General features: G+C 38.0%; 1 protein-coding gene across 1 annotated transcript in view; it reads left to right on the top strand.

Moving 5' to 3' along the window:
- The window catches only part of PUS10 (pseudouridine synthase 10), a 78,365-nt gene that overhangs the window by 32,607 nt on the left and 33,315 nt on the right, over positions 1–12,443 (top strand). The window contains exons 9-13 of the mRNA XM_075203861.1: positions 4,331–4,395; positions 5,461–5,546; positions 6,331–6,456; positions 8,750–8,806; positions 8,883–8,959. Coding sequence (XP_075059962.1) covers positions 4,331–4,395; positions 5,461–5,546; positions 6,331–6,456; positions 8,750–8,806; positions 8,883–8,959 — 411 coding nt within the window. The remainder of the gene's footprint in view (positions 1–4,330; positions 4,396–5,460; positions 5,547–6,330; positions 6,457–8,749; positions 8,807–8,882; positions 8,960–12,443) is intronic.

Below are 12,443 nucleotides of genomic sequence, written 5' to 3'. Positions count from 1 at the left end.
AATTAAGTATGCGGGTTGCAACTTTAAATGTATAAGAATAGGTTAATGTCCTATATATAGGCACATTGGCTGCAGCTTCTTACTTCTTGTATGGTCATAGAAAACACCAGTGACTTCTAACTTACAATCAACAGTGCAGGATACAACATCTCATTTTGGTTTTTTTTTGCAGGAGGACATTAATAAAATTACATAGTAAATAATACATGCTGGGTCATTCCACATGAAATCAACACAATTTTTGAAAAAATTCTATCTTACATTCTCTAATTAAATTTGGTATAATAAATGCTGCCTTGGGTGTAAAGAAAACCTCCAAATTTTAGGCTATGTACCCTAATTTTGAAATTATATGCCTTTTTAAAGCACTTTTTTTTTAATTAAAAAAAATGCTAAAAGCAATTTTCTCAATTGTATTTGTAGATCACCCGATTGAGCTAGAGAGTTGGGCAAGGTCGCATTTTAAACCTCATATTATGAGCTTTCATAGGACATATACAGTATGTTTCATTAAAAATTTTAAATTTTCAAAATTAAAATTTTGATTTTCTCTTAAAGCCATATTTTAAAATTTTTTGAAAAACATCTCAAAAATTGTTCATACTATTGTTAATAATTATTTTGGGATCATAATGAGATCATCTGCTACAAGAGCTTTCACTTTGGACTGTTTGTTAAAATAATGTAAATGGGAGCTATCTAGGCCTGTTTATTAGGTTTAATTTACCTTCTTAAACAATCCCTTTGATGTATATTATGTACAATGACACAGTATGTTAAAATTATCACAAATGTTTTAAATATGTCAGTATTATGTCTTTCACATATTTTTAAAAGCTTATACAGATCATTATCATGTGTTGCTGCTGCTCTGGATGGATGGTGCTACTTAATGTGTTGGAACTGACTGAAGGCTTCTCTTGCTTTTAGTATTTCCATTTCAGAAAGGGTGTACATACGTCCTGTTGGAAGTAACGGATTCACCTTCACAGAACATCTACCATAGTGATCCATAAAACATTGTCTTCCCTGGGTATGATAAAGATGGTGATGGACCAGCTAGATTTAGGAATGCCCCTTTCACTTCATCAATGTTTTCATCTTTCTCCAGAATAAATGCGAGGCACCATTTCTTGTCATAGACAGCAGTTACATACCCTCTGATGTCAGCAAGTGGCTGCTGATTCTACATTATCTTCAGGAACTGAACAATGACTCTATTGCTCTTTTCGAACTGTCCCAAGTTCTTTTCTGCAGCTGGCACAAACGTTTGCAACTTTTGGCATTTCAGAAAATAATTTACACATCCATTCTGAAACAGTTTTCAACCACTTCTTATAAGAAGTACTAGTAACCTTTTTAAATGGGTTGAAACATGGCAACATAAGGTACCTGTCAATTTCCTCCATCTTTATTCTTCTTTACTTCTCTAAACCAATTTAAACATCAACCACTGCAAACATTGCTGTAAAATCAATTTAAACACCAAACCAGACTTGGACTGGGGAGTTGGGGAAATAATTCCCATGAGATTCCACTGAGGGGTGAGAGGAGCATATTGTAATTCCCTCCTTACTGGTCTTCCCAAAATCAGTCTTGAGCCCCTACAATCTATTTTGCACACAGCAGCTAGATTGATTTTCCTTTCAATTACCCAGTATTGTTTCATTACTGTTTGGTCCCAATTATAAAGCGCTGCTGGTGCTATATAAATGATGAAGATGCCCATTTTCATTTATCTGGTGGTGTGCCATTGGTCTGGGACCTTTGCATGTCATCTGACTTTGTGAGGTTTTCAGTACCAAAAATAATTGCAGATTATCTGCTATGTATATTACATGTAAGTTCTGTATGTGAGTTACTCCAAAAGCAGTGACTGTTCTCTGGAACCACTAGGCAGAGAAGCAGAGTAGTTTGTTCCAACAGAGCTATTTTACTGGGACCTCGGAATGTCTGCTGACTTTTGTACACATTTATGGTTGTATATAGAAGTAGTAGCATGGTCCATCAGCTATTGAAATCGGGATAGACAAAGAGTCACTGTTCTAAAAACAGTGGTGACACGTGAAAAGGCAATAGAAGAAGTTGTAGGTGATATAGATCGTGAGACAGATTGAGATGTGTGTTTGTTCAAAATGCAGGAAAAATTCAAAAGTAAATCCCCAGCTGATTTATACTGGTCATTTTATTACACAGCCGGCGTGATTAATCTAATACTGCTTGGGCTTCGTTCCTGAGGGTTTGAATGTCAGTTATTGGTCAGAATATATATCACCACATTGTGTGTAAGGAACAGAAAAATGTCAAGTGCATTTTATAATTTGTAACTATGTACTTACAGTGCAGAGTTGGTGTGATTAATTATATTTACCAAAGCAACAAAAAATTGTCATGGTGATTACTCCAAAATAACGTGTCATTATCCAGGGGAAAAGTTTGTTATTGTTGGACAGAATATATTCTTACCCTTTAACTGCCTAAAAGGTTTGTTTTGCGCGTGATTGTTTTAGAATAATACAAGTCAAGAAGCCTAGTTCTTCCACATTTCCATAAATATGTGTATAATCACTAAAGTCCCTCCACTTACCTTCCTGTGATACACTGAATCACAAATGCAAAGCAGAAATTTGCATTTTACTGACCTGTATGCATCATCCTGCTTGGCCATAATGGAAGTGCTAAATCCGTTTTGGTGCCTTTGCTTGTGATGTTTTATTTACCTGTTGAATTGATATAATCTACATTGGGCAAATGCACAATGAATAAAAACAGCCTGCAGGACTGAACCATGTTGTTTTGGTGTAACTCAAGTCATATTTTATATAATGTATTCTATGCACAAAAATGTGTATCCTTGCATCCATATACACCATTTGTGTTTCCCTGACTTGTATCTGGAGAGGAGGAATGCATAAGACAAAGGGCTTGTAAATGTAGGCCAAGTAATGGCGTGCTCATATAATTGCTCTCTACGTAGAGGTGGACACAGTCACAGATTCGCCGTGTTTAACATTTGCAGTGTTTTATGGTAAACTCCCCCCCCTCCTTCCTACAATAGTACTCTCCGCACCAGCTGTCCTAGTTTTGACTGGTAGCCGTAATTTTGGGGGGGATGAACCACGTTGCTGCACCACAAAAAACACAGCCTTGGCTATGACATGGAGACCTGCAGCCTGAGGTCCCCCTGTCATAATGTCACACAACCCTAGCTTGATCAGGACAGGCTGAGTCTCCTGGGGGAATTGGCCCATCAAACAACGCAGGCACCTTCCTCCAGCAAAAAAACAGCTCTGTAGTGCGCTTCCCAACACTTGTAGAACTACAAGTGCCAGCATACACATGGCTGTCAGAGCCTGCTTGGACCTGTACTGCCACAGAAAATATAGACTGTTAAAAAAAACCACATCCAGATTCTGTGACGCAAATTTATTATTATTATTATTATTATTATTATTATTATTATTATTATTATTATTATAGAAATAAACACTTCCCGACACACTATTTTATCAATTGTCTCCTGGACATTCAGGGGGAGTGGGCTAGTATGAGTAAACTTAGCTGGTTGGCAAGTAAAATGAAGATTGTATATAGCAAAGAATTATTAAAATAAAGTTGCAGTACAGGTTTCTTTCATTTTATACATCGTGTACCCTACTCAAAAGTTCTGCAATTTAAAGTCTGAAGTATGTAACACCATTTACACATCTTCAAAGCCACAGACATGCATTATAATTTCGGATTTCCTCTTACAAAGATCTTATTCTCCAAAAATAGCACAGCAAATAGCAATTCTATTGTTGATCTACCTGTGTGTTACTTAAAGGGAATATAACAGGGTGGCCACTATTTACCAAACAAATCATTGTGTATTATTTCATTAGGGAAACGCCAAATCCAGGAGTTTGAAGCAATATTCAATTTCAGCCATCACACTTTCCTGTGATTTTGTTGCTAACATTATAGTTAAGAATGAATACTTCACACCACCCTGCATGATGCTAATTAGCCAATTAAGATTTTAAAGCAATTTAGTATGTATAAGATTCTTTTTTAAATTTGATTGGCTACATTTTGAATATGCATTTGGTATATCCCTAAGATTTGGCATATTAGGCTAATTGTGATTCTTTAGGATTTGTTTCTCTAGTACCCTGAATGTTTCTTTTAATTGATGACAATTCTTCCATTCAAATATACAATAAGAAAAGTGTTTAAAAGCATAAAACCACAGTCTCTGTGATGGTGATGACTCGTTTAGCCACATCCTCTGTATTTACGAGTTTGTTTTACCTACAGATAATAGTCTAATTGTTGTATTTGTCTCCAGTCTGTTTTCACTAGAATGGCGGTTGTGAAGGCTCTAGACAAGATAAAAGACAACGATTTCTGGATGTGAGTTCCTTTAACCCTGCTTCTCAGTACCTAGTGTATTATTAACAGAACTGTGCGGAGAAGAAGCGAGATGAGAGGAAGTATATAAGAGCTGCAGCTGTTAATAATCTGCTGATTAACTGTTTAATTTTTCCTTTGTTCTCCTTTTAAAAGCTATTTAGGTTTGAAGTAACTAGTCTTTACGTAGGTTGCTCATGTGGGCTGCAAATATAATGGTTCTAGATATTATTGGGGAATATTATTTTACATAGGAGAGTAAACATTTCTTGAAAAAAGATTAAAGCATTGCATATTTCTCTAAATCAGTACTATAGTTGATCACCATTTCTGAGTTATTGCCCCATTACACCCCACTCACATACGTATGAATAGTGTACATGGAAGATCTGTATTATGCAAAAAGAAAAATAAGTTTACGCTAAAGCTTAGTTGAATTCACTAATGATACTGCTGTGTGTAGAAGGCTAGGGCTCATTTTTTTTTAAAAAAATAAAAAATGAAAAGTATCAGCTTTTCTCCAAAATCTACATGTACATGTTTAGAAATCAATTCTCAACTGTCTCTAATGAGCCCACACCATTTACCTATTAATGCAGGCCTGGGAAAAACTGTGGCTCTCCAGGTGTTGTGAAACTCTAAGCCGCAGCATGCTGTGCCAGCCATAACTGGCAGGGGTATGCTGGGACTTGTAGTTTCACAACACTTGGAGAGTCACAGGTTTCCCAGGCCTGTACTAATGCTTTCAAAATAGTTCACAAGTGATGCTCCCTTTTAATTTCATTCAAAGGATAATGTACAGAGTTTGAGAATGTTTTGCTGTGCTTTAGCGATGCATTATTCTTTTAGGCTTGTCTCTATTTTCTCAAACCAAATATACCGATGGCAACGTTGAGGAGAAGAGTAGTATTTTACTTCTTTGCGTACTTGGATTCTGCGGTTTGGGGGTTTTCTTTAGTAAATGATCATGTCACCCTGACCTGTTTAGATGGCATTAGGTTGTGAGAGAAGTGTGATATAACCTACAGTGGTAATATTGTCCTTGTTTTACTTGTGTACATTTTGCAGTCAGTTTCCATGGCCACCATATTCTCCAAAGACAACATGTGAAGTTGTGGATATCCAGTGCAATCATGCTTCAGTTTTTGTGGCAGGTAATATATTTTAATTCTAAAGTGCCACTACTATCTTGTTATATTTCATGACTGCTTAAGTAAGTATGTTCCAGTTTTATTTTTTTGGATGGAGATCGGGAAAGTGAGGTCCCTGTTCATAATGGAGCTTTTACTCTAGTGGGAAAGGGGCGAGTTGAGATGAGAGGAGCGAGTGTTGCTCAAAGTGGAGATTGGGACAGTTGTCTGGTTAGGTTAGTGTTGGTAGTATAGGTGAGTGTAAGGTAAGTGCTAATAAAAAGGGGAATTTTCAGAGAGCGTTGAAATATTTGAAGGCTGAAATAGAGTCTGATTGGGTGGTAGGGAACGCCATAAGTGGGTAGCAGCACAAGAGAAGTTTTGTAGGCAGGAATGAGAGGTGATTATCACAGGCGAAGATCAGAGATAGATCTAATAGGTTGTGTGGGAGAGTATTTATTATATTTTTGATATTCTATTATTTTGCCAGTCTATAAATTTCACTTTGTGGTTGTGTTATTAGAATCAGCCAATGATATGGTGAGAATAGCCGCAAGGTGGAAAGTACCTTCTTAGATCGGCCTTGTAGCTTATCTGGGTCTTTAGAGAATTGAAGCTTATTTGTATGAATCATTAATTTTGATTCTCAAAAATACATCTCGGAATACAGTATTTTCAGTATATACTTCAAATATGCTGTATTTGTTTTAGTAATTGTAAAGAATATATTTTATTTTATTCTAAACCTAAACTTTATTGCAGTTTATTGTTGTTTGAAAGCGGATTCATAAATATTAATACATTGCAGGAAGATATAACAAATACTCAAGGACCTTACCGCAGACCCCCTGGGTTATTGATGGGGAGAGGAAGATGGAGTCTTCAGTGGAGGAGCTTATAACAGAGCAACTTATGACAGTATTTAAAGCTGACAGTAAGTGTGCCATGTCACAGATGTCTTAGCCAATGCTGGCTACATATGCTACAATCTGTCTGGCAGTGCCGTCCAGGCTCCAGTACATGTGCAATCCACAAACAACCACTTACAGTCTTTCTCAATACATTTCTAGCTCCTGTTGGTTGGGCAGACTGAAAGCTTGGTTGGCTGAGGAACACATAAGTGGTTTCCTTGTGATGCAGTTGTTTAGCCCAAATGTTGATCAAACAGTCAGTTATTGGCCCAAACAATGGTGGGAAGTCTAAAAGTTGTTCAATGCACAGTATGGCTTTGACCACACTAGAGAAGAGATTAATGCATTTACTGTCAATTCACCTTGATGATGGATTTCTACATTTTCTATTTAGTGTTTAGCTACTTTACCATGTTTAACTTGTGGTAGAATATATGTACACTTTGACTTAGATTACTTATATGTGTGATACTAGCTCTTGCTCACCTGATTTTGCAAAAATCTTTAGGGTGCTGTAACACAAGTGCTTTTGAGAGTTTATTCACTTCAAATTGAAATAATTTGAAATGAGAATAAATACAGAGGATTTCACATGAACATTATAATCGCTCAATTACCTCTGACGAAACCGCCACCTAGGGGCAGATAAACGCATTAGGTGACGTCATCACTTCCGGACAGCAGCGTTGCTTGCATGTTGGCCCCCTCGCATGGGAACAAGAAAAATGCAATCACACTTTCCTTGTGCTACAGTTCAGATAAGTGACCCCTGACTTAGTTATGTGCACATACTAGTGAGACTATATTTGCAGAGATTGGCTTATTACAAGACCTATGACATCCTCTGAATGGAGGTTGGAATGGGATTTGTCTACTAATACTCTGTGTCTTTGAATCTATCCACTAAAGACGCTATCTTGTGATCAATCGCATAAGGTGGATTTCTACACGCTTTCAAAGCAGTGCAGTGGACATATCTGCATACGTAAGATCTAACAAGATTGTTTGAGGCTCTTTTCATCAGTACCATCCTACATTGAGGAGTAAAGATATACATATACCTATTTGTCTGGCACTTTTGACGGAGGGAATGAAAGAAAATATTTAGTCAATTTTATGAGCTCATTTGATTTAACATTACGCCTGCAGGCTACGTATTTATACCGGTATAGTGATTCTAATCTGTGGATTTACTGCACAATTTTTTATTATATGTGTTTATATGTTTGACTATCTCTTTTAATAACTGAATAAATATAATCATCTATACCAGCGCTGCCATCTCTATATAATTTTCTTTTTTTTTTTCCATAAGGGGCAATTTTAATAGATTGCCTATTTGGGAGTAGCAGCTATAGTTAGGTGTAATTTATCCTTATCAATATTTTTGAATTGTTGGATATCATTTAGCGCCTATCCAGTTTTCCTTTATTATAAATCGCTCAAGATGTTTTTTAAAACTGTGGCAGAAGCATTTTGGACAAGTGTCCAAAACATGCAATAAAACAGTATCCTATTGAAATAAATTATATTTCAGTTTAACCAGAGTATTTTAAACGTCATTACAAGCTTTGCATTTTAAAAGCAGAACACTTATACGTCTGCAATAAAACCGCTATAAAAATTAGGCACGAGTGTTTTTGAAGCTGAAAAAGGTGCTTGTGTTACAAGCACTCTTGACACTAGCTCATGCAAAAAAGTACTTCATATAAGTCTATTATTTCTCATGTAACTGTTACATGGGCTGTTAAGCAGCTGCTCCAAAACTGCTTTGATTCAATGTAGAAATTTTCAGGCAGCTTTTTTATCTGCCAGCTGGTGACATATTGAAGAGGTGAAACCACTCCAACAGTTAAGCATGTCTATTTGGCATTCAATAAAACTAGAAGTAAGTTGCCCTTAAAATGCAATTACGTTGTCTCCATATTCTAATAAAAACTACTACTACTTTGGCATTCAGTTTCCGACTATATTTGTGTTCTAAATTCGAAGTAAAAGTGGAACCTTCTAATTTTTCAGAAATAGAAAGTGGAGTTTGTTTGCCACTATTTTAAAGACCATTGCCCTCCATTGTCTGCTGTCCCTGCCCTTCTCTGTTTACCATCTATATTTATAGACACCCCTCCATCCCCCCCGTATATGGACATGATGTGGACGTAACATAACAAAATAAATCGATTCAAAATCCTATTATAGTTAGCATTTTCCTTTTTTACAAATTACATGTTAATTACATGTTGTCATTTTAAAATTCATTTTTAACTGTTACAGTGATTCAGGCCAACTTATTTCATTTTCCATTTTTATATTTGGAAGGTTTCAATTTCTCATCGTCTGGTAGAGAAGATGTGGACGTCCGGACCCTTGGGAGAGGTGCGATAATTATTACTACATAGTGAAGGGAACAATCATTACCTAACTGGAGGTTTAATCAGTTGTGTTTTTTTAGGTAGACCCTTTGCAATTGAACTTGTAAATCCTCACAGAATCCAGCTCACAGCACAAGACATGAAGGATCTTCAGCAGGTGGGAGACTCTTTTATAAATCTATATTTTACAGTTTACATTTTTCCTGCACACCGCAGCTTGTAAGGACCTGAAATCTGAGCCATGTGGCTTTAGCTGGAGTAAAGCTGGGTATACACTACAGGTTTTTCACCCAATTGTCGTGCCAATCCCACGATAATCTACTGGTGGGTCCGATATTGTATTAGTGTTTACGATGCCATGAGTATGTCTTATCACACTAAAGGACAATGTATCGTTTGATTTTTATAAACCGACTAAAAAAATCTCTATAAACAATGTCGGGCAAATTCTGTAGTGTGTACGCACTCACGACCAGCAATGTCGGCAGATCTCTGTGGCATGTGCAGAGTCACGATTTTTTCAGCAGATGGAAATTAAATAAAAACGCACCACTAACCACTTAGCACGGTGGCTAAGTGGTTAGCACTTCTGCTTTACAGCACTGGGGTCATGAGTTCAATTCCCGACCATGGCCTTATCTGTGTAGAGTTTGTATGTTCTCCCTGTGTTTGCGTGGGTTTCCTCCGGGTGCTCCGGTTTCCTCCCACACTCCAAAAACATACTAGTAGGTCAATGGACTGCTATCACCCTTCTGCCTGTGTGTGTGTGTGTGTCTGTGTTAGGAATTTTAGACTGTAAGTTTCAATGGGGCAGGGACTGATGTGAATGAGTTCTCTGTACAGCGCTGCGGAATCGGTGGCGCTATATAAATAAATTATGATGATACACTCTGCATACTGCCCGCAGAAAGAACACTGCCATAGCTGCTATATGTAATCTAAATTTATAATTATCCCATCCATTAGTTGGGGAATGAATCAAACAAAATCAGTGTTGCTTCAATTCTTAAAATGTGGACAGACCAAAAAACAAATCTAACATAAATTTATGACATATAAAAACTTTAATTTAAATTCTCCATATGGCCAAGGATGGCCATCTATATCTCTGTACATCGTAAGCCTGGCCCACACATTGATTCCTGGCTTGGCAGCTAGTTTTAGTGTTCCATGGACACGGTAGAGTGTAATGTTGCGGCTTGTGGTGTAGAGGCCATTTGGTAGTGACAGGGAACAGAAAGGGTAAATATATTTCCTTACTATCCAGCTCTTCCAGTGTCTGACTTATTTTAATTGAATGAATAGATTTTTTATTTTTCTTGTTAAAGGCACTCCAGGACTAGAATCTAACATCACTAAACATTGCAATATAGGTGTTTTTCCTCTGAGATCATACTCATTTCATTTTTTATCAGGTGTAAAGAAAACTAAAAAAAAGGAAAACTGAAAGCAGTTGTTTGCCTCTTGTTCTTCATTGTATCGCGTTATTGCTTAAGTAGTTTGACATTTATTGACATTGTATCACATGCATAATTGGAATTGTTTCTTCTCCGTTCATGGGGTTTTTCAGCTTTCTTCCTCTTCTCTTTCTAATCATCCAATGTGAACCTTCATAAGTTTAAAGGCAGGAAAACCAGTTCATAAAGTGTAATATGAAATACTGAACTCCTTGAACTGTGCAGGTGGCGCTGCAGCTTGTTTTTTTTTTTCCACACACAGACTAACACATGCCACTAGGCTTTTATATTATAGAGATATAGATATATATATGTATATATATATATATATATATATATATATATATATATATATATTAACCCGTGCATGATACTCATGCATTCTAGTCAAGTCAAGCTACTTAAGGTGTTAAAAAGGTTCTTGTCATGCATTTGGGCCATAGCCCAGGCCTCCTCAGAGGAAGAGCGTTACTTCCCGACGCAAGCGCCCTTTTTTAACATGGTTTTGTCCACATGTCACCACCTCATCATTCTTCTCGATCACCTCATCCATCATTTTCATCGCCACATCTATCCAGATGTCTATCCAGACACAGGGATCTCTCTCAGCGGTCCTGAGTATCACACGCCTCTCACTCTGTCACCCCCGGCAACCACCAACCACTCCCAACTGTCACTTCTCCTTAAAGAAATATATATAAATTTTTTATTTTAAATCTTCATAAACACTTTTAACAATTAACAAATTAAAAACATCTTAGTATACCAAATTTCAGCCCTTTCTGAATTTTTTTTTCCACACACACTAAGAATTTAGTAGGTCAGTGTATAACTCCGCCCAGCAGGTGGCGCTGTAGCTTGGTTTTATTTTTTCCACACACAGACAGACTAACACACGCCACTAAGCATTTATATTATAGATATATATATATATATATATATATATATATATATATATCTATGGGGGACACCGGGAACATTAGGGTATAGAGTGGAGACAGGGCGAACTGGCACTGTGTCTCGGCTGCTTAGCTGCCGAATTCTGTTTTTGGTTTTTTTTTTAACTTTGTTACTTGTTTAGTAATCAGAGACTTGTGTCTCCTGTGTCTGACAGCTGGCAGCTCTCTGAGCAGCGTAGGCGGCTGTCACTCACCGAGTCTAGCGCTGCCGGCTGCTGTGTTGGAGGCTCCATGGTAAAGTAGCATAAGCTTCCTCTTCCTCCCTGTCTTCAACTTATTAATCACTCTCCCGAGCCTGCAGCTAGCGGGGAAAGTGAAGGAATAGCGCAGCATGCCAGTTTGGAGCGCACAGCATGGACGGCGGTGCGCTGTCTGGAGGGGGGGATTGGAGGTGCCTCCTTTGCCAGCCCCCCTCTCCCAACGTTTTGAGCCCTCCTAGGAGCCGGGCACAGTCGACGCAGGCTGTGTCCGATCTCCTGTTCTGCCAGCTTGCAGACACTGTATGAGGAGGGATGGCAGCAGGTAAGTGAAACCCTCTCCCGGCACAGTGCTGGGAGAGGGGGGGGGGGTAGAAAATTGCAGTTGTTCACTGAGTCAGGCTGCTTTTTACTAGGAGCAGTCATTTAATTAAAAAAAAAAAAAGAAAATAAATTCTATTTTTAGCTCAGGGGACTGGGTCAGGCTAGGGTCACTAAAATAGTGAGATCTGCTAGGCACTGGATTGGTTGAGAGGGTTGTCCTGTTGGACAGTTGCCAATTCAGTGCTGGGCCCTGGGGGGAGTGGTGTTTTCCTCTTTTGCACTTCCTCCGTGGTGGTCTCTCATTCCTTTGTGTGCAGACACCAGAATAGACAGCTCCAGCTTCTCCCCTTTTCTGTCCTGAGTCCTGTAAGGTAAAGGGTTGGGGGTTGTTATTTTTAAAAGTTTTGTCTTTTAATCTGTGGGGCTTTTTTGGCTATATTGCAGGCTCACTTTCTGTTCAGTTTTGTTTGCTGCTTGTTATTTATATTGTGTTTTGTTACACTGTTTATTACACTGTGTTGTGTCTGTTTTGTGCCATCTGTTAACGTGTCAGATAGGGAAAAATCCATGTGTGGTAGGGCTGGTGTTACATCTATGTGGTTTCACCTGTGCTGTCTGTCACGTTAAATTACCATCTGGTCAGTCAGGCGCGCAGACTCTGTGCGCAGCCTGCTGGCCCTTAGAGAGCATACTGTGTGATACTG

The sequence above is a fragment of the Mixophyes fleayi genome, chromosome 3, assembly GCF_038048845.1.
Source record: "Mixophyes fleayi isolate aMixFle1 chromosome 3, aMixFle1.hap1, whole genome shotgun sequence".
In the NCBI taxonomy this organism is placed as follows: Eukaryota; Metazoa; Chordata; class Amphibia; order Anura; family Limnodynastidae; genus Mixophyes; species Mixophyes fleayi.
Note: the sequence above shows the minus strand (reverse complement) of the source record. Positions and strands in the feature narration are given on the sequence as shown.